Consider the following 27,882-nt stretch of genomic DNA (forward strand, 5'->3'; position numbering starts at 1 on the left):
AGTTTTTTGAGCAACCTCCGCACTGGTTTCCACAGTGGCTGCAGCGATTTATGTTTCTACCAACAGTGTACAAGGGTTCCCTTTTCTCCACATCCTTGCCAACACTTGTCATTTGCAGACTTTTTGATGGTATCATTTTGAGAGGGTGAAGAGTGAATTTAAAAATAAATTTGTAGAGTGTTAAATTTCAAATGTCTACAGAACATAAGAGAAGAAAACTCTCGACATTTGGTAAATGCAGGACTGGATGATTTGTGTCTTGGTTCTCCTGGTTCTTTTAAACGAGCCAGAATCCCAGTTAGGAATTGGTCTAAGTGTCAGTGAGCACTGAGAATCCCAGGAACAGAGACTTCATGTCTGTTGGGGAAACCATACATCTAAATAGTGGGGAGACCAAATTAAAACCAAGACCATAGGTTTCACTTTAGGTCCAAGAACTAGTAAATAGAATTTGGCAAAGTCTTGAACTAAAAACTAACATTAAGCAATAAAATAGACAATTATGGCAAATATAAGAAAATGTAAATTATATGGACCCACAAGGTTCATGGTGTATCAACTCAATTAAATGGCAGTGTGGCTAGTTGGAATTAAAGAATTAGTTGTGTTTGTGAATTTTGTTCCCCAATGTGATGACTTGATTTGTACAGGAAGAATGGTACTCTTTTGTAACTTTGTTTAACAAAGCACAATTAGTAAGTTGGTTAGATGGAGAGGAAAAATCATTTTCTTTCTTAGTAGATAACACATGATGTTAACTGAACATAAAAAGAAAAAAAAAGCATGGGCTTTAGTATGTAAATCTCTCTAAAATGTTGAAAAGTTCATTATAATTATGACATCACAATGAACACTGTGGCATCTTGGGAAGATGTAGGTCACTTCTTTCAAATACCTTCTGTACTCTAGTTTCTTTAAGTAACAATAGAGAAGATCTGTTTAAATGATCCCTTTCAACTATTGATTAACAGACTCTTATAGTTAAGACATTGGTTTCAATACCCAAAGTGTATATATCCCCCTCTACAATTTTTTCTGACAGCTGGATATCTAGCCTTTTTAAAAAACTTTGAAAAGAGAGAGATTTTTTATAAGGTAGTCCTTTAAATCTTGGGTACTGAGCTTAAATCTGCCTCTTTATAACTTCCAGTCCTTAAATTTGCTGCTTCTTGAAGAACCAAAAAGAAGAATCTGTTCGTATTTATTCACCTTGATGCTTGACGATAAATTAATGCAAACAGATTCATTTAAAATGTATTTTAAAAACAAGAAATTTTATTTCAACAGATTTCACTTATCTGCGTTCTGATCATATTACTATAGCTAATACAGATTTTGTAAATAATACCTATGAAATGGATTATCAGGCAGGCAAAGAAATGAATTTGCAGGATCGGATTGAAGTACAAAGCTTGAGGTTTAGTGTTGGGGATCACGTTACGCCACGTTAATGAAATTATCCTTAAACTTGAAGGGATTTCATGTAGAATTCTATTCCTCAATGCTTTGAAATTTTTATATTAAAATGGAGTAAATTAAATTATTTCTTACTGTTATAAATCTGTAGGATAAAGAGAAACCAAAGTTTTCAGGAACAAGGTCAAATAATTTGAATGACGTAATATCAGAAAATACGTAAATTTGCCTTCCCTTCTTTAAATAATTGTCTCTTTCTTTTGGTAATGATACATCAGTTTTGGTGACACGTGTTTTACAGGTTTCTCTTTTTGGGGACATTAGTTTAGGAGAAAGAAAAGGTTTTATGGACTCCCTCCTTCCTAAGCATGTGTATGAAATCTCTCCCTGTGAATGTCTAAATCTGTCTTGGAACTGTTTAAAAAAAATGTTGATTTAAAAGCATAAATTGAAGCAATTTTATGATTGTTGAATTATCTACATTTGTTCAACACAGTGTAATATCATTTAGGAGCTGAACTTTTTTCCTGAAGATCATAATCTCGCAATGCAGATGGCAAAGTGTCATTCTGATGGGAGTTCCTCATCTTACTGTATTGTCCAGCCCCGGAAGCCTTATATGGAAGACAGGCTTACTTGCTTTTTCAAGACTATTATTGACTGGAAAAAAATTATTCTGAAATGTGATAGATTCATCTTCAAAAATTATAAAGCTGTTTAGAGGATAATTATATGCATGTGTACTTTTAAACTGTATTGTAATTCACATGTAAACGTGTTCCACATTGGAATGCCTACACTGAGGATCATTAAACTTTATCTTTCAGGTCAACACTCTTTAAAAATTGTTTTAGTATGACTTATATTATTTACTGGTTCATTATTATTATTGTAAATGATCTTATATTCTATTTCGTACAGGTATGTCATGAGAGGATCCTGCCCAGATAATTCATACACACTTGTATTTTACTATGTTTGTATCCACTAAATAAAAACCATGAAAATTCACCCATTTTAAAATCATATTTTGTAAGCCTTTAGAAATACATGTTACATTAAAAGAATAATTTGGCTCTGTACCTGACTTCTTTATAGGTAGGACAATACAGATGAAAGTTACATTTCTCCTGTCCTTTCTCTTTAAAACTGTATCTTTATTACATTGCCCACAGAATTATATTTAGGCTTATCTCTTTTCACTAACAAATCTGATTTGCATTCTAGAAAAATTCTTTAATAATAAAACGAAGACATTATGGAGTAAAAATCAGCAAAACGACCCCTGTGATTTAGTTCAGTGCAAATCCTTTAAACGTATACTGATTATACAATTTGATATGCTATTATTTTATTGCATCTTTTAAGTTTTCTAAATAATTTCAAAAGAGAACTATCAGACATAAGATACAGTTTTGCAAAATCATACTCATAAATAACTGTATTTTGAAACTTATACTTTAAAGAGCTACTTTTTTAATAAAAAATGATGCTAGTATACGGATTGTTAAATATGCTAAGCTCATTTTCTTCCGCTCTTATCACAAGGAATATTTTTTTCTTCCTAAAATAGAGGTGAGATAGGACTGACGTCTTTTTCAGGACGGAAGAAAGAACGCTTTGGAGAGAGTAACTAGATCCGATTCCGGAAATAACACTCACTGGGTGGTGATTCAGGCAACTTCTTAGCTGCCAGTGGGCATGTCACTCCACAGTGCCTCATATTACATCTTCGTTCAAGCCGTACAGGTGGGATTTAAGACAGAATGGAGCAGACGCCTAGTTGCTTGCAAGTCCTAGATAAGTTTCAGCTTTTGCCGTTAATTTGCTAAACAATCCATAATATATCTTTAAAAAAATGCCTTAATAAAAATTTGAAAATCAGTTACTGAATTAGGAAAAAAGAAGAGTTTTGATGGGCAAAAATTAGCAGCTTAAGTAGTAAAGGGATGAACACTAATTTTGAGGTTTAAGTTTTGTTTTTCTTATCATTCTTTTTTTAATTAATTTAATTTAATAATTGACTAATTCATTTTAATAGAGTTACCAGGGATTGAACCCAGGACCTCATGCATGCTAAGCATGTGCTCTACCACTGAGCTATACCATCCCCTCTTTCTTGGCATTCTTATTATAGAGCTGTATCTTAAATTTCCACATAGGAAACATAAAATCATTATGTGATAAAGTATATGGAGAAATGCAAAACTGTCATTGTAAGCTTTCAGCAGTTTAAAAAATGTTTAGCAATCCAATATTAAATATTTTCTTTGATAAAATAAAATTGAAGGCATTCATTTACTGTATTGTTTTCCTTCCTGTAACATCTGTCAAATAATTCCCACTGAGATTGATGACCTATCAAAATATGAAAAAGATACCAAGGCAATGACAAGCCTTCAGTGTTAAATTACAGTTTTGACAACTATTGTTGAAATAGTAAATGTAAGCAATGAGAAATCAAACAAGAGGTCAGACTATTAAAATTAAATAGAAATATTATGAGATTTCAAGAAAAATACTAAGATTTAAATAAATCATTAAAATTATGAACCTAACCCTCAAAAACATTACAATAATTATGCAGTTTTCAATGTATTTAGAAGGAAGAAAAATTAAGAATTCTTAAGAATTGTGTAAGCAAAATTATCATCTTTCAGAGAGGAACACCAATAGAAAATATCTAATATTGATAATTCAAGAAATATCATTTCTGAGCACATAAAGTGATTAAATGTAACTGGATGCATGAAGTCAGACTGGAGATAGAAACGCAGGGAGTAAGAAATGACTACTTTTTATCTAATTTTTTTTGTATTACTTTATTTTTACCATGCAAATCTATTATTTGAAAAAGTCAACAGCTACCTTTTTGAAAATAAAACTAAATCTTAGACCAGAAACTGCAGGCTAAGAGCCACATAGTGGACTTACGTGATTTTGTAAGTCTCAAGTAAAATAATTTTGTATTTAAAGATATTTGTAGGAATAACTTTTGTGTTAAACTCTTCAATTTTATTCTTGAAAGGTTTCTATTGAAAGGTCAAATTATTATAAGCACATTTCTCTTTAAAGTACATAAAATGTACTCTTACATGTATACAGTGAATCCTTATATCTCACATTAAAAAAAGATTTTAAAGTGATGGCCAATAGATTGAGACACATACATATTCTGCTCACATTTATCCAAGTAACTTGACTGATTCTTATCAATCCTCTTTTGAAGACTTAATATGCTATCTTAGATAAAACTACTTGACCCAGTTAACATGTTCTATGACTCCATTAAAATGCTGTTGCAGAGCTCAGAGTCGGGGCTGGGGGTAGATAATTGCTCAATGGTAGAGCATGTGCCTAGCATGCACAAGGTCCTCGGTTCAATCCCCAGTACCTCCATTTAAATGAATAATTCTTTAAAACATGCTGTTGTACGGTATAGATGCTCCCCACCTGTTCCCCAATGTTAGGCTTGCATACTTCAAATATATCAGAAGCACAACATGACAGTTTCACAAGAGTGTGATGTTTAATGAAAGATTCAAGGGCCTCTTTAAATCCAGGGCTTCAAAGGCCAATACCATAAATTTATTTCTTTTAACATCTACAGAATAATCTTCTAAAGGCAGAGTTAGAGGTAATTTACATTACTCTCTTTGGGAAGCTCTTTGCAGGGTATCACATAACCGAAAAGGGACGAAAGCGTTAGTTTTTTATCATTCTCTAACTCTGTGGAAATTAAGCCTTGTTTGAATAGAGACCCACTGACAAAAGAGTAAGGGGGAAACATTTTGATTACTTTTCTGAAAAATACAGTGGTACTGAGTCAGAAGTTTGCTCCATGGCTTTCTGGGGAAATGAATTGTCTGCATGATACAAAGGGGCAGGTGTTTTAACATTTATTTTTATGGATAGAGTTTGAAGAAGTAGTAATTGGATTAGAAACAGAAGGGAATGCTGACAAGGGAATTCGAGTTATTACCAAGGGGATGGAGAAGTGCCCTGAAGGCCGCGCTGCTGGGAGAGGGGGCACCAGCAGAGAGAGAAACGAGGAAGCTGTGTTTCCTCATTTCTAATCTCAGTTTCAGTTTCTTTTGTTGTTGTTGTAGTTTTGAATTTTTTTTAAAGACACCTTTATAGTGGTATGATTCCTGTACAGTAAACTACATGTATATCAGATGTACAATTTGATGAATTTTGATAGATGTCTAGCTAAGTATTGTGGACACTATGGTCAACCTATTTCTGTGTACAAATTTCATTCTAATGTAGTACTAATCGTATTTATGTGTAAAGGCCAGGTGATTTTCTCATGTGGAAATCCCAAGCCTAGAAAACAGACATTTTAAGAGTGACTCATATCACACTTTCTATAGAAAATGGGCTCCTCTGAAGTTAGCACCATTTAAGTTGCATTAAAACCAGGAATAGAATCTTCTAGTCTTAAAATATAAGACCTACTCATGATGAGATTTGCGTGATTTTCTTTGAAGCTCTTTTAGTCCCTATGAAGGAAAAAAATAACAGGATGGTGTGTGTGGAGAACAGCAGGTGGACGTGTATTAAATAAACACAGAAGTAACCTAAGGACAAAGTATTAAAAACTGAGAGAGTTGTAGATATGGATGACAAATCCCTTGAAAACCAGAAGAGCAAAAAAGTTGGTCATCTTGGGGAAGTGTGTCATCCTTGAACTTGTAATTTAAACATTTTTCTAAACCCATTTCAGTTTGAGTTCCGAATTCGTAAGCGTGGGATAGAATTCTCTTTGCCTGAAGTTCATACTGGCGGTGACAGGATGAAATCATGCGTACAAGCAGGATGAAAATAGCAAGAATCCTATCTAATTAGGCTACATAACCAAAAAAAAAAAAAAAAAAAAAGAGGGAAGAATAAAGATCAAATTATAACTAAAAGCATGTTCTATGAATCTTCACCAACTCACTAGCGAAAGCTGAAACCTGATGTAATCTGACATTGCACCAAAATTGAATTTTTATTTAGAGCCAGCAAACAGCATTTTCTGAGAGGTTTGATGAAAGATTCCATATTCTAAATATTTAAGTTTTATCTGAATGTTATTGGCCAATGAGTTACACTGGGAATTGCACTACTGTCCTCTCGATACCAACAGTGACTTTGAAAAATATTATATCTGTTTAATCCCTTTCTGTGGGAAAAAATGATTCCAAAAGACTCATTTCCATGACTCACACTCAAGAGACTTATCTTCTAAAATCCAGAAGGATTAGATTTTTTTTCTATAATAGAACTCCCAACTGTCTTAGACTGAGCATCTTTATGCTATATTTTGACCCTGTGATCTTGAATTAATAGACCCAGGAGGTTATGTTTACCCTGAAACAATTCAATGATGAATTATTCTATGAAACGTTTTTCACAAACACATGAAAAGAAGGACACTGTTTTGTGGTCATTGTAGAATAAGGAGAAATATTAAGGTAAGGAGGAAATTAGATGTATACATCTTTAAACTCAAACAGTGCAGAAAAGAATGGATAACCCAAGGCTCTAAGCAATGGAATTTTCATTAAATTCATTTAGCAAAGGTTACTGACTACCTTCCATGTGTAAGGCACCATACTAAGCACACTGGAAATTCAAATACTTATCAAAGCCTTGACTAAAAGAGTAAGATGAGATGGTTGATTTCTGTCAACTAGGCTATGATGAGGCTATGGTGTCCAGCTGTTTGGTCAAGCACTTGTCTTCATATTGTAGTAAATGTGTTTGTGGAGGTGATTAACATTTCCAATCAGTTTGCTTTAAGTAAGACAGATCACCCCCCATAACATGGGTGGGCCTCATACAATCAGTTGAAGGCCTTAAGATTTAACAGTGAGGTTTCCCACAGAAGGAATTCTGTGTCAACATTTCCACATAGAAATCTGCTTGAGTTTCCTGTCTGCCTGCAGACATCAGACTCAAGGCTACAATATCCACCTGCGTCAACAGTCTGCTGGCCTAATCTGTGGCTTTTGGATTCCAGACTGAACATCAGCTCGTATGTGAATTTCCAGCTGGCTGTCCTGCCCTGCGAATTTCACATGTGATACGCCACCCACTGTCACCAAAGCCGATTCCTTAAAGTAAGGAGATGGAGACAGAGATGATGACAGAGAGATATAGATACAGATGCAGGTAGTAATCCTACTGGTTCTATTTCTCGGGAGAAATAAGTTCTCCTGGCATAATACTCAACAATTTTCTCATGAAACTATTTTATAACTAGAAATGCAAATCTAGTGGAATGTAGCACCAAATAACCTACACACTCTAAAATTAACGTCTTCTTGTGTTTAAATAGAAAACAAAATAGCTTCATATAGCAAATAATTATTTAGTTCAACATATATTCTCAAAGCGTAATGCCATCAATTTCTTATTTCTACCACTGAATACTTGTGGATCATGAAAGTATCTGCATGCATTTCAATTATTTAAGCTCATTTCACATTAAGCAATAACAAGATAACTGCAATATGAAATAAAAGTTTATCTACTCTAGCTTTTACTTCATACATATGGACTATAATAATTACATAAGAAATAGATCTTTCTTTTTTAGTATAAACAAATGCCTTTATATTCTGCATTTAACAATTATAAACAGGACATAGTTTTAGCCAAATTCACCATTCTTTATACCATTCTCAGTGCTTTAGCAAATATATTCATCAGCTGAAATGTTCTTGCATTTTAATTTCAACATCCAAAAATTAGAAATGTCATACATTTAAAACACACACACAGTATTTGATAGTTTCTCTCTTCTTAAAAATGCAAACCTGATTTTTCGTACTCTTTCTGCTTGCTTTTCCATTAGCATATAAAATTTTTTGTACATTTTTGTTTTATATAATTCAAGAATGATGACTTTCTATCCTTCTATTTCTTTTTATTTCACAGTATGCATTTTTAGCATAATCCCATATATTGGATAATTGTAAAATTTCCAGGGGCTGTGCTTTGAAAAATCTGATGTGGTAAATTAGTTCTCAGTAAGTAATGATCCCTGCTTTGTCACTCCTGATGTACACGTGTGGATCAGGTTTCTCAGGCTGAAGGAGCTGAGTTAAGGCTGTCATCACTGATGTCTGGTTTCCATCGCTCCAATTTTTAATTTTTTATAGGAAAGTGTACATAATTTATATATATATATATATATGTATGTATATCACTTATCACTATATATACTCAGATATATAATGAGAGAGAAATACATCAACATAATTCTATACAATTTCTATTTCCGTTGTTTTAGAAGGAAGTCTAAGTATTCAAAGGTCTTAAAGAGAGAAATTCAGGTAAGTAAACTTCACATCCCTATTGTCTGGACAAGTCACAAAACTATCACATCAATTTTTCCTTGCTTTTTCAGCTTTAGATTCCAAATAGTTAGCTACAACACTGCTGACCCTGTAGGAATCAGAGTGGAACATTCTGTTGAAAAATGCTTTTGCTTTGATTTAAATAATCATTTTAATGCCACATCTCCGATATCCGTGTTAGCCCAAATTTCTCATCCGTTATGCTTTTATAAAAAATATAAATGGGCTATAAAATTGAATGGCTTGCTTTATCAGATGCAAATATTTATATTTAATATGCATTTATTTATTTACATACACACACACACACCTTACTCAAAATGGATTTAGTCAGCACTGATGTGATATGACTGCAAAGTGAAACAAAATTGCAGGTACAATTTAAAATATTTTTGTACTTGTTAAACTAGAGCTTAACAAACACGGTAATGAATATTTAGTAATTTAGCCCATAAGTGAAATATTTTTTTAAATTAAAAATGGTTTCATTTGTTTTGAACATTTGTAGACACATGGAGTTAAATTATTTCCATTATTTAAAATAAGTGGTATTAGAGTCTTTGTCCTAAAGAATGTCTGGAGGGAAGCTAGCCTATTTTATCTCACCTTCACAATATTTTTTCCTTCATCTCATTCTAGGGCATGGTTTTAAGGTGCAAAGTGTTGTCTCCATATGTCAATCTCTGACAACACTGGCTACTGGGAGGCTGGAAACAGGAGCTGGAAATAAAGGGTCTAAACTCGGGCATTAAATACCTATTTTGCTCATATCTTGTGGCCATGCCAACCTTAAAGATGAGTACCAAGATGGGGTTGCATTCTGTGGTCTACCAGTATCTTATTTTATTTGGGGGGTCTGGTGCATGCCAGCGTTTGTGTGGGAACACATAGGTAACACGGGTATGTGTAGTGTTACATATTTTGGTGTACACTTATTTATGTGGAGATATATCTATAGCCATAGAAATATAAAAAATATATATAATTTTTATTATGTTGCACAGAAATACAGTTCCTCGTATGTCTATTCAAATAGTCGTTTTGTCAGATATTTTTATTTTCTGAATTCTGTACCAAAATTTAACAGAAAAAAAAATTTCCATGAAAGAAAATGTAAATAAAAAAAGAAATTGATATTTTCCCCTCTAAATCTAAATCATTCATTCTGTTGAGACCTCTTGAAAAAATAAGATGAAGAAGAAAAGAGAATCAACATTTACAGAGCATCTAATATACCCCAATTTCCCATCAGATTAATTACAGGCTATTTTCTTTTATTTTGTTAAAGTAACTAGTGCTTATCAAAATGGGAGACATTCTAAATTAAGAAGCAGGTGAAGTTATTACGCTGCGTTCACTTTTGGTATTTCACGTCTAGTGCCTTTATTTTAATTACAAACAAGTAATAAAGAACACGCAATATATTCTTTTCCTCTTCAAATTTTAAACTTGCACAGAGTAACAGACAATATCACAGTTTTAATATTGTCCTCCCAACACATCTCAAATATGTATAGATTTCACTGTCTTTCCAAAATATCTTTCTATTTAACAAGACTGCTGCACAAAACCACAAAGGAATTTTTAAACTACTTGCCTGAAATCCAAGGAGCTTTTCACTAGGCTTAATGTGCCTCTGAAATTCACATTCTATGGGTTGTATCACTTTGATTCCATCTTCATAAAAAACATAGAACATGTTCCCGATGCCCAGACCTTAGGAATAAAAACACATTTAGAAGTTCAAAACAAAATTGTCAGAAACTTCTGCAACCCAAAATCAGTGCCCCTCAAATTGCTGGCAGGAGATCAGTTTGGAAAGTCATGTAATTTTTTTTTTCATTTAATTGAAGTATAATCGGTTACAATGTGTCAATTTCTGGTGTACAGCATCATGTCCCAGTCATGCATATACAGACATACATTTGTTTTCACATTCTTTTTCATTAAAGGTTATTACAAGGTATTGAATACGGTTTCCTGTGCTATACAGAAGACATTTGTTTTTTATCTATATTTATATATAGTGGTTAATATCTGCAATGTAATGTTAATAAAGCAATGCATGTGAGACCTTTACCATACACTGAGGCAACTCTGTGATACCATGTAGACTTCTTACTTTATCTCCCTGATCTGTAGTTCAGTGATTTCTTTAATTCAGCAAATGTTTCATCTATTTTTAAATAATTATAAACTCTTTGGTACATAGTGTATGTCTGCTACCTGCCCTACTTAATTTAGATGTAGATTAAGAAACGAAAGTACTTTTTAAAGGATCAGATTTACCCTATTTTTATTAGAGTTCCCTAGGGAAAATAAAATAGCACTCATTGTAGGAATTTAGTTTATATCAAGAGTTTTAGAAGCAAAAAGACCAAGTCCCCAGATTTTGGAGAATAAGTATTTTCCTAAGATAATGTTTGTAAATAGAATCCTACATAGAGGTCTTATATACCAGTTTTCATACTGGCAGATTTGGGGGTCTCTTTCTACACTTTAAATTTTGAATAAATTTAAGGTCTTACAAAAATTTCATCTAAGTCATATATTTTTTTTTCCACATTGCATATTTGGGTGTGTGACCTCTTGGAAATTCATTTCACTTACACTATAAACCTACACTATTGGGTGCAGGATGCTACCAGTTAGACGTCTGGAATGCCATGGGGTTAACTGAGGTCTGTAACTGGGGAGCAGCCCCAAATGACTGCACACTCGCTCGTTTTGTTTCCTCTGCCCTGCCTTGTTCCAACATGCTCAGACTGACCCCTCGTAGTCCTTCCTTCTCTGATCCTCCCCTGAGTAGCTCCCTCGTCCAGGTATACTGAATTGCACCAGCATGTCTATTCAGCCTAACTATACCTCACATAGTCAGTGAGAGCACGTTTCTTTAATAGATAAATCATTATATTGAAACCATGGTAGTTTAAAAAGCCAACCCATTGTGGTTGAAAACGTTTCCCTTCTAAAAACATCTCTTTTTCATTTTTATTTCCACTGAAAACAGCTTGAGAAGTCAAGCCTGAGAATCATCATAAAAGTTTATTGATTTGCCAAGAACATGTTTATTCAACTTAAGCTGTATTCATGTGTGCTAAATATATTCCTAGTTCATTAAAAAGTCACCAGTTTTGCCCATTTGTAATGTGTCCATCTGTTCTTACGATTCAGAGGAAAATGTATCTGATCATGATTACGACTTCTTTGATGTTTATACAGAGTGAAACTCTGTCTAATAATGTATATATGTTTTAAGTGACACCAGATTGTTTTGACATGTCTTACTGTTGTTTTATAAATATTTTACAGTACTCATATTTTAATACATGCAGTCTTTATCAGTTAATTATGCATTTTAATTCCAAAGCACACAACATTATGATGACATATTTCTGAACAGGAAAAGAAGTGGCAAGAACAAAATTCAAGTTATATTTTTCATAAAATAAAATATAATGGTTATCAGCTGTTATTTATAATCATAGTGCATACAGAAATATAAACTTCATACCCAAGGGATGAAACTTACCAAAATTATTAGTTTTTATCAAAAAAATGATCTGTATCAGTAAGTTTCCATGTAAACGTTAACTGAAGGTTGACATGGGCTACGTATCAATGACTTGGAAATTAACATTACTGGCTGTCGAAACTTATGAGCATAAGCCAGTTGTAATGTGGTGTCTATTTTTCAGTTGTGTCAGTTATGTACTATGCTTGATGATTATTACAAAGCTCTTAACATTTTTTAATGAACGTGCCTCTACCTTCCTTCAGCTGCTTCACAGTTCTGCTCCACAGTCAGTCTGAATGTGTTTGAACCTGACAACTACTCTAAACCCAGACTATTTGCAAAGTTTCTTGAAGTACCTCCTGCCCTTCCTCCTTTGGACACTTTTATTAGGTTACTTTACCATATTCTGGACACAGCAGGTCAGTGGGATTCCACTGTATTTTTGCACTGATGACATTTCTCAACTGTATTTTCCTCTAAAACTCACTTAATCCATCCAAATCACTTCCATAACTAAAAGTCTACCTTCTTGCCTTTTCAAATGTGAACTATACATCAGCGTTTTTACAAAGTACAAACTACTTTGCAGGTTACAAATTATTGAAAAAAATACCGATATCATTATGCAAGTTTAGTTTCCCTTTGCATTTTATTGTTTTTAGTGGGAATATAACTCTTCAGTGTTTATGAAATAGTAATGCCAACACACAGGTATAAATATATGTTAAAATAATAATATAAAATGAACAATTATGTATCAACCACTGTGCTATGAAATAAAACTTTACTATACCTCCAGAAATATCTGAGTTCCTCTCTTTTCCACCCAAAATATTAGGTATATTTTGCCATCTTTTTTGTTGTACATATTTTGTTCCTCCCTTATCATTTAGGTTTTAGCAGCAGAATTTATAATTTGAATATATTATGCAGAGGTTATTTTTCACCTGCTGCTATAATTTATACACATATACATTTGTTTAGAATGTACTAGGCACAGAATGACATAAATTACCTGATACTGAAGATAGTCGTAATTGAAGATGCATGCTGATTTTCACTTTGGGGCATTCATTAACTTTATTTATAAAGAAAGCAGTGACATATTTGTATATGTTCATTGTAACTATCAAGTTTCCATGTCCTAACCCTTTTTTTGTTTTGGATAGGGGAGACTATAACAAAGAGAGAAACTCTGTTCTCTGGGTTCAGTCTGCTCAGAGGCAAATCACGGCTATGTAACTTATTGTTAGACCGTGGGAAAGTTATTCAGTCTGTGTCATAATTTCTCCATCTCAAATTGGGGGATAACAATTAGACTTGTGCAGCTGTTGTAAGAAGTAAATGAGATGGAGAAAGTAAAACATGGAGCAGAGTGACTGGCACATATGAAGAGTTCAAGAAATAGCAACTGTCAGTATTTTTATGATTGACATTATCTCCTCTTTGAAACATCAGTGGGAAAAAATATGGTGATATCACCAGAACATGATTCCTGTCCTCATGACTTCCTGAAATCTACACTGTGAGATGCGCGACCAGCACATTTCAGTTTTCTGTGCGATCAAGTTCATGAATTCACGAGCCTGCTAAAAATGCAACTGGATTTTCTAGCTAGGCAGTTCTCGTAGTCGATCCTTTCCAGGGATCTGCAAAGTCAAAGTTACTTCCATAATAATGCTGAGGTGTCATTTGCATTTTTCTCTCTCAGTCTCACAAATTAGATTCTTCCAAATGTCGAGGGAAGTTCTCGGCAGGCTCCATGATATATGATGTTGTGAGTTATATCACAACATTTCAGTACAGAAGCAGATATAGTAACCCAGCGTGTTTTATTCAGCCAGCTATTAAAAGGATTTGCAAAATCCACAGCAGTGTGTTGCCACATCGTTTTTGTTAATATTACTTAAAAATAATCTGTTATTAATGGCTGCATATAATGGGTTTTTATGATTATTTTTAATAAATTAGTAAATACATATTTTAATTTTTCTGCTTCAATTTCTAACATGGTAAATATAGAGTCCACGGAAATAACCTACATAAACCAGAGTTCTGTGACTTGTTGATAAATTTGAAGAGTGTAAAAAGCTTCTGAGTCCCCAAAAGTCTGATAACCCTGTAGATTTCAATTACAATTCTCTCCTCATTAATGCTTTATACGGCAGTTTGTTACAAAAGCTCTTGATTGAGTAAAAGCTTTGTCACTTGAGTCACAGTGACAATTGGGACTGTGTGCTGTTTTGTCTTTTTTCATCCCCTGGTGAAGACAGACACAAGTACTTTGTCTTTCCCAGGTCGATTGTTAACCTAACGAAGTACAGTGGCACAAGAAAGTGATCCATAATTTGTTTGTTTCTTGTGAACCTTTTTCTGCTTTGTTTTCCTTTCTATATAGAGAGGGCATATGCAAGAATCACTCACAGCCTCACAAGAGAGAAGTATTACCCAGAAGATTTTTTTGATCGATACTGCGTCTTTAACTGCCTGAAAGACTGAGAAAAAGAAAATGCTCAGGATAATAGTGTATGAGAAATACAATTGTATTATGTACTATATAATACAAATATTCTATAATTTCATAATTTATATCAACAATAAAATTTGGTTAATGTATGAATTATTGGATGAATATTTAAGTCAATAACAAAAGTATTCTGTGGTGATGTTTGTCTTCCTCTGACTTTAAATTACTGTGACGTTAGCATTTAAATTATGATCAGTAGCAAATTATAATCCTACTATGCAGTGATTTGGTAACTAAAGAAAGATAACTTAATAAGTTTGGTGTTAAATAAAGTCCTTCATTGTTTGATATAATATTAGTCTTTTCCCTTTCAAGTGATCCTAAACTTACTTTTTTTTTTTTTAATATATAAGAACTCTTTTTTTAGCTAAAGAAAAATATAGGCAAAAATAGATGGTCTACATAGCATTTCTCACTTTGAATAACTCAGCAGGGAGAGATTTGGGATGAAGTTCCCACTTTTCTTCCTTGAGCTGAAATGTTTTCACACACAGAGCAAGACCACACCAACACACCTCAGTGAGCCCTTTCATTATGTTCAACTAAAACAAGACTGACCTATTCTTTCATTCTTGCTAGAAGTTCTTTTAGGAGAAATTATGTCAAGTTCTTTATTAGGAACTATTAATTTAGGAGGTAGGTATTATCTGAGCACCACACATATTGATCAGAGTGATGTCATCTAAAACTAGTCCTTTAGACACAGAAAGCAAACTGGTTACCAAAGGGGAAAGGGTGGGGGAGGGGTAAATTAGGAGTCTGGAATTAACATATACACACTACTGTATATAAAATAGGTAAACAACAAGAGCCTACTATCTAGCACAAGGAACTATATTCAGTTTCTTATAATAGGTCATAATGGAAAAGAATATGAAAATATATGTATATATGTATGTATGTGTATAACTGAATCACTTTGCCATACATCTAAAACCAATATTATAAATCAACTACACTTTAATAGAAAATAAAACTTTAAAAAAGTCCTTTTGAGTTGGAATACAATTTTCTGAACTTCCAAAGTTATGTTTTAAAAAACTGCATGATTAATTTCACAATTAATATCAAAATAGCAAAGTTTATAAATAATAGGGTATTTGTTTGCTATGTAATTAATATTAGGTGAGGGGAGGGTATAGCTCAGTGGAAGAGTGCATGCTTAGCATGCACGAGGTCCTGGGTTCAATCCCCAGTACCACCATTAAAAAAAAATAAAAATAAATAAACCTAATTACATCCCCCCAAAACAACAAAAAAAGTAAATACATAAAATAAATAAACCTAATTATCTCCCCCCCAAATAAATAAAATTTTAAAAAATGAGGTGACTCATATGTATAATTATGTATATGTGCATATGTGTGTGTAGACACATGTATCTGCAAATGTATATCTCTTATCAGATTCCTTCTTCGATTAGAAAATATTTTTTATGTAATAAAGCATGAAAATTTGAAATTGGCATTCATTTTTAGCAGAGAAGTTAGCAAACCTGCGAGTGAAAAAACTGACAGCTTGGTCACAATATCCTCGGCATCATGTTTATCTATTAGAAGGCCTGGTCTCTGCCTCACCCAGTGCTATGACTCTCTAAGTCTCATGAATTTAGACGGCTTACTCTCTGAAAACTCCCTTTTTTCATTATAAATAATCCTCCAATATTGCAGTGATACAGTAATCTGGTCCCAAGAATCTTAGCACTTTTTTTCCCTAAAAATAACTATACAAGAGGTTTATGTAAGTCATTCTTCTTTATTTCCCATCCTCCCCTGCAGGCCAACAAAACGTGAAAAATCTCAGGCTGAAGGAGTTAGCAGTTGATCTGCTTTCTATATCCTGTTTTCCCCACTTTGGTGGCAATAGACGACAAAGCTAATCAGATAATGATGTAACACGTAAACTCTGTTGCAAGTTTTCACTGCCATGTCTGTTTGTATCTTATGTTGTTTGGTGTTAATTAGTCCAACTAATACAGTAATTTATTTTAACAATTTCTCTAACATACGTGTGTGAATAGATTCATAAATATTTACAAAGAATAGAAGAGACTGAATTTTTATAAATTTGAAGAATTTTTTTTGCTATCAAATCATTAGATGTCATAGCAAGCCAATATTTCTCAAACTAGCTTCAGTTCAGTATTGAGTATATAGATATTATCAAAGTATTTGTGTGTGATAATAAAATTAGAAATACTATGTTAATAAAGAACCACCCTACATCTCTTCTTGGAGTTTGAAATTAGTATATTGAAAAGCTCAGCTTAATCCTGCAGTGAGTAAAATGGTTTAAATTCCTTTAATTCAGTGCTTATGCAAACCAAAACACTTATTATTGTCAGAATGTATAACATAGACCCAAACTGTTGTCTACTAAGTGTTAGAAAATGCTGCATTAGGTTATAGTCGACTACAAGGTCATAAAAATATTGTAGAAGAGACCCAGTCATACTGAATCTTTTAATATGTATCTTGAAATCATACATGTAGTAAAATTAGTTGTCAGTAAGAAAGCTTTAGCCTTTAACTTACTAGATGGAAAACTTTTCAGAGCAAACACTAGATCTTATGTTTATATCTCCAGTGCTTTGAAAATGCTCTACATTTGACAGGCTTTTTGAAATACTTGTCAATAAATGAGTGAGGTGCTTCCTCTCTTTAAAAACATTGTCTTTCTGCACTCCTGCACACTTCAGTAATGGCTGGAAAAGAACTGAAAGGTGAACCCAGAGAAATAGAGGACACTGTGTGTCAAGCTCAAATATCCATGCAATCAGTAAGATAACACATACTATTTTCAGTAAAATTGATTTAGACTACAAAGTCCTGGCTAAGCTAGATTCCAATGTATATGTTTAAAATTTTTTTTCAGTTCAACAAAATTCTATAGATCTAAGTAAATGTAAGTCAAATGACATTATGAGAGGCATTATCATTTTCAACTCTCTTTCCATTACTATTAATCTTAAAATGCTTGAAATTCGTCAGTTGATTCTCTCAGGGATAAATTTCTCCTGGCCATAGTCAAAAGGCAAGTACACAAACAGAAATCACTGCCAAAGTGGAAATAAAAATGGATCTCAGAAATATGTAGTTCCTATCTGTTATTATTCTATTATCTTTTAAAAATAGAGGTAGAATTTGCTTTGGAAGATTCAGCAATTATTTTAATAATTTTCTGTGAAATAAGCATGCACACGGTTGGGGTTCAGTGACCCCTCAAAGCTGGTCCATTCCCTCTGGCCCACGACGTCTATTCCTACATGCAATTATTGCTAACTGCAGTGCCTTGCCAATTACTGTGACATTACAAAAAGTAATTTGCAGATTCTGATGAATCTGAGTCAAGTATATTATTTTTTCGAATATATTATTTTAAATCTTGTTTATTTCAAAAAAAAAACAACAAAGTGCTCTGATAACTGTACATGACATAAAAGTTTAAAAAATTTTTACCCCCAATCAGTTCTTGTCTGTTTTAAAATTATCTGCAAAAGCTACTAAATAGCTATGATTTCTCAAGCATATTTTGTGTCAAACAAAATAGTGAAGAGAAAGCACTTCGCTGATTGAAGAACAGTTATGAGATCATGTATTTTCAAAGTCTAACAGAAGACAAATTTAAATAGATAAAAATGATTTCATATAACAAATCTCAGTGTGATGTTAATTAATCCAGAGGTCTCCTATAACTTTCAAGGGGAGCTAGAAGAAGATTATAGAATTATTACATATTAATAATTCTTATAATCTAATGATGTTAATAGCTGTTATCAATGGCAAATTAGAAGGAAGAGTTGTTTCCCACATTTTAAGGAGATTTACATACCGCAAATTTGCAAAGAGAGCCCCCAACTATTTCAAGTATTGTTTTAGAAAAGTCTGGCTTAGAGAGGTAAAAGGACTCATTCAACTTCTCCCAGCAATTAACCAGCAAAGCCAGATCTGTGGGACGTGATCTCTGACTACATAGGTTTCATTCCTTCTATTTATAATGATAAAATGAAATCAATTTTTTCAGTGCCCAGAGAAATATTTGCTTGATCTCAAGATGAAAGTATCAAGAAACGTTATCTAACGGATGTGTTAATCACATCACATCAGTTCCAGTAATGACCGAATTTGTACGTTCAGATGTGAACTATCCAAGTGGAATAAAAGGAGAAGGAACAGTTACACCAGAAGCTCTTGAGTAAACTGGAGTTTAAAGGAAACTTGACAAAAGATTTGAGGAGCTACAAATACCAAGGACAAAAAAAAAAAAAAAAATAGTGTCATGCTCATCACTGAGAACACAACGGAAGTGGCTGGATTCCCGAGGTTTTGAAGCTCATGAGGCATTGCCATCAAAGATAGCAGTGACTCCTCTTCATATAGGAAACAACAACTGGGGAAGAGGAAGTCTTTGTAGGACTGATCGCGAAGGCGATTATTTTGGCCATTGCTTCCCAGGAGTGTAATGATGACTTATACACAACTTTCTCCTAAGAATTGCACTAAACCACTTGGGGTACTTAAATACCTGGTCAAACACATTCTTCCTGGCCTTCATGACTGGCTAAGAAAAGCAAGAGCAATAATAAATGACCGTGGGTACCGTTTCCTGAGCGTAGACTTTATGTACGGAGTTTTTCTAAAAACCCTTTTGAGTATTAACAAGTATCCTTATTTTTGAGATAAGGAAACTGTCACAGAAGGAGGCCCTAGGTTACACAGTGGTGCAGACCGGATTTGAATCCAGGTTCTTCAAGCTTATAAACTTAATTAATTTACTATATTCTCTTCAAATGGCAATGTTCTTTTACAATTTTTCTTTTTCTGATCTAAATCAGGGGTTAGTATGTAAATTATGTTTAAGTTTGCTTTCATTCCTTTGACTCATTTGAATTTTATAGTCTTAAAAGCATTTCAATATATTGCAGTGTTTCTGCCTGATTGTATGTCAATAACAAATCAAGATGATGAGGAGTGATACATATGTTTAATGGTAGCAGGTTTACAGAAGAAAATTGATTTATGATTAAATAAAATGCTGAGTCAAAATAAAATGAATAAGGCAATGATCAGAACTGAGAGTTGACAAATATAAAGATTAAACAGAATAATCAGAACAATATAAAAAATAATGGAATTTAGTACCTTCTTCTCTCCATAATATGTTAGCTACTGCAGCATGTTGAAGAGAAAAAGGAGAAAAAGAAAAATGAGTAAATTCATTTGCAGAGTAATACAGATAACTATTAAAGCAGTCACAGTCTCCAGGTTATAACACTCACATAAGTGTAGTAATGGTGAATTTAACTAACTATATTAATAAAACAGTAAAATGCTACGAGTAGATATTACTGCTCTGTTCATGTCTTGAAATAGCCAATTCTATGGAATAAAGATTTTGCTAATAAACAAAAAACATTCTGTTATTACTGAAAAGGATGGGATATTAAAGTTAATTTTATTAACATATAACTTTAGGATATGCACTAAAACTGCTTATTTGACAGCATGGTTAAGAGTTACTAACTGAAAAAGTTATATTTTTTAAATTCTCAAGAATCATAATATGTAATATGTCTACACCACATGGAATATTTTGGAGCAAGAAGAGTTCATCTCAATACAGGACTTTGAATGCAGAAGTAGCTTAATTTTAAGTAGTATATGTTTTCACTTTTTAAATCAGACAGAATAAAATATACCTGAGTATATCCTGTTTATTTTAATGCACACTAATGGCTCATGTTAAATTATTTCTGGGCAACAGACAATATGTTTGTTAAATATTGCATATTGACTAAATCAATAAAATATTAAGACAGAAACACTTTTTTTGTTTTTGTATTCTTTTCCATTATAGATTACTACAAGATATTGAATATAGTTCCCTGTGCTGTACAGTGGAAACTTGTTTATCTATCTTATATATCATACTTATTATCTGCAAATCTCAAGCTCCCAATTTATCCCTTCCCACTCCTCTCTCCTCTTGGTAACCATAAGTTTGTTGTCTATGTCTGAGTCCATTTCTGTTTTGTAAATAACCTCATTTGTCTTTTTTTTCATAGATTCCACATATAAATGATATCATATGCTATTTTCCTTTTTCTTTCTGGCTTACTTTACTTAGAATGACATTCTCCAGGTCCATCCATGTTGCTGCAAATGGCATTATTTTATTCTTTTTTATGGCTGAGTAGTATTTCATTATGTAAATATACCACAACTTCTTTATCCAGTCATCTGTCAATGGACATTTAAGTTGTTTCCATGTCTTGGCTATTATAAATAGTGCTGCTATGAACACTGAGAGGCATGTATCTTTTTGAATTAGAGTTCCCTCCCATATATGCCCAGGAGTGGGATTGCTGAATCATATGGTAAGTCTATTTTCAGTATTTTGAGGAATTTCCATACTGTTTTCCATAATGGCTGCACCAAACTACATTCGCACCAGCATTGTAGGAGGGTTCCCTTTTCTCCACACCCTCTCCAGATTTTATCATTTGTAGACTTTTGAATGATGGCCATTTTGACTGGAGTGAGGTGACACCACACTGTAGTTTTGATTTGCATTTCTCTGATAATTAGTGATATTGAGCATTTTTTCACGTGCCTATTGGCCATTTGTGTGTCTTCCTTGGAGAATTGCTTGTTTGGGTCTTCTGCCCATTTTTGGATTGGGTTGTTTTTTTTCTTATTAAGTTGCATGAGCTGTTTTAGATTTTGGAAATTAAGCTACTGTCAGTCTCATCTTTTGCAAATATGCTCTCCCATTCTGTAGGGCACCTTTTTGTTTTGCTTATGGTTTCCTTTGCTGTGCAAAAGCTTGTAAGTTCAATTAGGTCTCATTTGTTAATTTTTGCTTGTATTTCTCTTGCCTGGGTAGAACGCCCTAGGAGAATACTGCTGAGATTTATGTCAGATAATCTTTTGCCCATGTTTTCTTCTAAGATGTTTATAGTGTCTTCTCTTATATTTACATCTTTAAGCCATTTTAAGTTTATTTTTAAAAACTCCGACCATCAATGCAGAAGAAACAAGATTGGAGCACATGCTAAGCATGTGCTCTACCTCTGAGATATACCTTCACCCCAAATTTAAAATTATATAAACTAAAAACATAACATTAAAATATGAGGCAAAAAGTGTTAGGACTTGATATAAAATGTGTAAATCTACAGTCATATTCTACTTCTTTAAGTTATCACCTTCAGTATCTGAAAAATGATAGGACTCAGCCATAAAGAGAATTAAATAATGTGATTTGCAGCAACATTGATGGACCTGGAGATTGTCATTCTAAATGAAGCAAGCCAGAAAAAAAAGACAGAAAAGTACCATATAATATCACTCATATGTGGAATCTAAAAAAAATGAAGACAAAAACAGAAACAAACTCAAGACATAGTAAACAAACATGGTTTCTGGAGGAATGGGAGAGGGAAGGGATAAATTAGGAGTTTCAGATTTGCAAATATTAACTACTATGTATAAAATAGATAAATGACAAGTTTCTTCTGTGTAGCACAGGAAGCTGTATTCAATATCTTGTCCTGACATACAATGAAAAAGAATATGAAAAGGAATATATATATGTATAGGTATGACTGAAACATTATGCTGTACACCAGAAATTGACACATTGTAAATTGACTATACTTCAATTAAAAAAACAAATAAAATAAAATTATATAAACTAAAAACATAGCATTAAAATATGAGTGAAAAACGATTTGGACTGGATACAAAATTTATAAATCCACAATCATATTCTGCTTCTTAACTCATCACTTTCAATATTTGAAAAACAAAGGGAAAAAACACGAAGTTTCAATACAATTACCATGACTGAATTAGTGTTCTTATAATGAATGTTGTATGATACAAACAGAAAGGGCTTCATTTTCAAAGTTTCTTGAAAGATATTCAAGAGTGGTCACAAAGTAACTGGAAAAGAGGAAGTCTTTCTGTATTCTGTAGGTAGATTCCAATAACCATAAGTTGTTTAGACATTTTCTGACAACAAGAAAGCAAATTTGAAAATGTACAACACATGTTTAAACTCACAAAGTTCTTTGACAAATTAAATATCTTTAAAAAGTCAAATATAATCATAGTCCACATAAAACAAGAAAAAGGCAAAAATGAAAAAATTCAATATGTGGGCCCAAAGAGTTTTGGCCAAAAGATAGTGATTGATTTAATGCATTGCTGAACAAAATAGATGGGAAAGAGAGAGAAGAAAAAGTAGGAGGGAGAGGAGGAGGGGGAAGAAAAAGGAGGGAGGGAGAGAGGGAAGAAAGAAGGAATGATTATACAAATTATAATTTTAATTTATGTAGAATTGTTGGCAATAAATTTGATAGTCTGTATATCATAAACAAATCCAAGGAACTATAAATATCCAAACTGAATATAAAGAAGAAATTTGAATAGAAACCTTGGTACTAATTAAACTACTTAAAAAAGTTTATTCCTAAGATGCTCTTAGGGTCTGAGGCCTCTATAAAGAGCATTTATTAACTTTCAGGAATTATATAATTTCAGTTGTATTCAATATTGTTAGAATGTAGATCAAGATGGAAACATTCCTATTCATTTTGTTAAGGCAGCAAAAAGGATGCCAATAATTGATATTAGTAGCAAAAGGAATTACAGGACACATTCACTAATAATGACAAATTATAAGTCAAATGGAAGCAAAATTCACCAGGGTATTTATTAGATGTTTGACCATAGACAGGCATCTTCTTGGAATGAAAGAAGGATTTGGTAGAAATTAAGTTAAAAAGTCAATTCATCAAATCAATCAATCAATCAATCAATAGTATATTAGTATATCAAATGAGAATAATAAAATAATTTAAACTTAAGAATGTAATCTGATAAAGTGCATTGCATACTACTAAGTGTAATATCCTCTTAGCAATCTAGCAAACCAAGAGTAGGGGCATATTTTATATTAATAAAAAATGAACAAACCGAGAATAATAAACTGAGAATCAAATAGTGGATTGGGATTGTCAACAGAAATTAACTTTGGTGAACTGAGCAATTCATGTAACCCAGAAATAAATATAAATTATAGAAGTATTATAAGTTAGTAATTAAAATGTGAAAGTAAAAAGTCACAAAGATTAAATTAAAAGTACACATAAAATTAGCAAGAGTTAAGTGACAAGACACAAAATAAATACCCCCAAATCTATATTCTCATGCAAGAATTAGAAGATACAATAGAAGATTTCATTTACAATTGCCTCAAAGTGTAATGTATCAACAATTTACTAAAATATAAAAAGTATAGCAAATCAAGTGTAATAGTCACTAAAAATATGCTTCGATGGGACACTATATTACTCCTAGATCAAGAGAATGAATGTTATAAAGATAACATTTATTCTGAAATTATTTAATTTAATAATTGCATGTATTGTTATTGTCTGTTTAGAACATATTCTATTATATTGTACAAAGTTAGAATGTGCATTAAATTTAAAAAATACTTTGAATCCAATTACACAGGTATAGCAGCTGAATGTATTTTCCTTATATGAATTTACATTATTTTTGATTTTTTATATAAATGCATACAAAATGGGAGTGTTTCTGATACAATATATGCATTTGCAACATATACAAATCATAATTTTAAATCCTGTTCATTTACCATTTATCATAACATACCTAGTCTTAATCATTGTACACTATTTCACTACATGGATTTCTAATTTTTAAAAATACAATTGTTGGTCTTTCATCAACTGAAACCTAGTACCTACATCAAAGGATAGTATAATAGGAATTCTGTAAATATTGTTGACTGATCATTCATGTAGACGTATGCATAGATACAAATGTGTACACGTGTGTGTGTGTGTGTGTGTGTGTGTGTGTGTGTGTGTGTGATGACCATCCTTCTATGGACTTATTCCCATTAGTACATGGTCTTGCAAAGGGCAGGGAAATATCTAAAGCCATTGAGACTTGTTGATAGATTGATTTCCAAAGGTAGTTGCCAACACCACCAGACAGTGTTCATACACTATAAGTTGTGTATATGTGTGTGAGCATGCCTGCGTGTGCAACCTTACCAAATGTGAGTATATGTATATTATATACACACATATTAGTTTGATTATAAATTATATTGAAGATGTTTGCAATATATAAATAAAACTTTCCTCTATTTATGTCCTTAATCCATTATTTCCATTAGGATGTTACTTTGATATTTGTCACATTTTTAAAAGCTGCTTATATATAGAAATGATTTTATTTTGTCACATTAATTTTTCCTTCACACAATATAAACAGCTACTTGTAATCAATGCAGGCTTGATGAGGTCACTCATTTGCTTAAAAACATAATGCGTGCGTGTGTGTGTGTATGTGTATGAGCTCAAAATCCTCAGATCCTTAGCACAGCACATAAAGGCTTCCAAGATACGCACGTGTCATTTTAAACTCACGTTCCAAACATCAAGTCATTTTGAATCTCTTCATCTTTAGACATGTTACATCTACAGGAATCCTCTTACCAGAGCTCTTCACTTAATTTGCCCTGATTTGTCCTTTAAGATCCAACTTAGTTTTTTTTTTTTTTATCTATTATAGTCAGCCTGTCTGGAACAAGAGTTGGGGTCAATGACTCATTTTCACTACCTATGCAATCCTGTGAAACATCTGGGGCATTTCTTAATGGATCATAACATGATCAGTCCTGAGATCTTTTATTTATACTTAGACAATCCAAAGCTCAAAGTTACAGACCTCCAGTTTTCAATACATATTCATGACTTAGCTGAAATGTAAAATTCTTTCTGAAGATAACATATGCCTTATAATGAAACTATGGTTCAATGGAACAGATAACTGAAACTTATCTGGAAACTAGCAACAGAAAGTTTTATTAATGCCTGAAACTTTTATTAATGCCCTTTCAATAAACAGCCTTATTTTATATTTAGGGACTTGCAATTATATTCCAAATGATGGATTTCATATATAATATGCTATCTCTTTGTGAAAATATATAAAGGGGGTGAATATTATTACATAAGCAACGGCAATAAGACAGTATACATAGCAGCTTGCTAGAGTACTGAACAGTTATTTTCCATGGCTATTCGTGTAAACAGCTTGGCTTTTCCACTGAATAAGTTTTTTGCTGGTCCTTGTCTTCGAAAGTGCAAGGTCTGCAACAGCGCCAAACATTTTTTGATAAAGTGCATTTATGTTCACAGTAACATTTTAGCTAGATATCTTATTGATGCTTTTTCCCTTTGGATTGAAGAAATTGAACTTCAGCAGGCAAATGAAAAAGGGCAATGTTTAAAATATAGATAAAAATTTGATGTATCTGAGAAAACAAGTGGTTAGTGTGATGGTAGTTGAAACTTCTTTGAATGTGCATACGGAGACATTTAAAATGTACTATTTCGGGGATGGAATGATCTATGTGATATGCCAGATACGTTGCCTGCCATATGCCAAATTCAAAGCCACTTTTAAGGGAAACTGTCGCTCTTTCCACACTGATTGAAGACGATTCTCCTATGACTACACAGATCCCCAATCTAAAGTCTAGCATTGGCTGACCAGGCTGCAGTGCCAAGCTCACATTAAAGCATTCAACTCATAAACGAGACATGGCTCCATGGTTTTCATGTCTATGAAGTGATGAAATGGGGTAATAAGTTTCTTTTGGAGGGGGAGGTAATTTGAACCAAGAAATCATGTTAGAAATTGGAGAGCACAGAGAACCAGAATTGTTAGGATGTAAAGCAAAAGGTACCAGGGCGTAGAGTGAGGGCTATGATAATCTGTGAGAACGCAGACCAGAACTCAAGAAGACGTGAAAGGAAGGAAGAGCTATGCAACCCACTGGAGAGACAAGAGACTCAGCCATTGTCTGACTACATCATGTCAGTCTCTGGGTTCAGAATACAGATACATCTCTGGCTGTTTCACCTTGACAGTGTAACATTCACATCAATTTTCGATAACCTCTTCTTAAACAAATAGAGAGTGTCTACTCCAGGCAACCAAATGAGTCAGACTGAAACCATGATGCAAGAAGTATTTCCATGTCAAAGATTTGAGCCATCACACAAAAGAAATCAAAATGGTAACCACCTTTCCCTCCAGTGCCAAACTAAGTAAGCGTACCATCTGCGGTGGTTATGACATGATGGATAAGAATGTGTCTCAAACTTAGTGGCCTAAAACAACAACAAAAAACCTTTACATCTTGGTGGAAGTGTCTTCTCTGGGAGGGTTCTGGCTTGGAGTTTTTCATGAGGCTTTCCTGAGTCATCTGCAGGGTTGACTTGGATCCACTTCCATGCTGGCTCACTTCTCTGGCTGGCAACTTGAGTCAGCTGTTGGCAGGAGGTCATAGTTCTTGATTCATGGGACTCTCCCCAATGCTGCTCAAGTGTCCTCACATGCTGGGAGTTGGTCTTTCCCAGGACGAGTGACCCAAGAGGGCCAGGCAAAGCCTCAATGCCCTTCATGAACTGGCTTCACCTCCACCCTACTTTATGCATGATGGGGACCTGACCAATTTCAACATGGGAGGAGATGACAAGGATGAATGTAACAGAAGAGGGGGGTCATGAGGACCAGGTGGGACACCACACAACGTTAGTGTAAGCAACTGCTCACTAAGAACATTTTTCTAACTAACATCATCTTGGCCAGATTGCCAACACCTAAGCTTCTCTTAACATAGAAATTATAAGCCTACCACTGTCAGGAAGTGACTTGACTTTGATAATTCTTTATGGATAAAAGATTGGTTGTGGGTTTTCCATGATGAAGAATAGTGACATTATTAAACAACTATGGGTAATTAGCTACAGTTCGTAAGAGAAAAACTCTGCCTTCTAATTCACTTAGACATCCTACTGTTTTAGGTAGGTGGCAAGCAAAGTGACTTCCTCTTTTGCTCTATCTTCCATTTCTAGAGAAGATACCACAGGGTTAATTAGAGAATTTAAAAAATAAAACGATTATGACATATTCTAAGTTGAACATGGCGCATAATGTTATATATACAAGGAGAAC

The 27,882-nt window shown here is 33.3% G+C and overlaps 1 protein-coding gene across 1 annotated transcript in view; it reads right to left on the bottom strand.

Annotated features, from left to right (window-relative positions):
- Nucleotides 1-27,882, bottom strand: part of FSTL5 (follistatin like 5) — a 667,318-nt gene that overhangs the window by 81,934 nt on the left and 557,502 nt on the right. The window contains exons 11-12 of the mRNA XM_074376817.1: nucleotides 19,954-19,980; nucleotides 10,366-10,484 (exon numbers count right to left, since the gene is read on the bottom strand). Coding sequence (XP_074232918.1) covers nucleotides 10,366-10,484; nucleotides 19,954-19,980 — 146 coding nt within the window. The remainder of the gene's footprint in view (nucleotides 1-10,365; nucleotides 10,485-19,953; nucleotides 19,981-27,882) is intronic.

This window comes from Camelus bactrianus, chromosome 2, assembly GCF_048773025.1.
Source record: "Camelus bactrianus isolate YW-2024 breed Bactrian camel chromosome 2, ASM4877302v1, whole genome shotgun sequence".
Classification (NCBI taxonomy): domain Eukaryota; kingdom Metazoa; phylum Chordata; class Mammalia; order Artiodactyla; family Camelidae; genus Camelus; species Camelus bactrianus.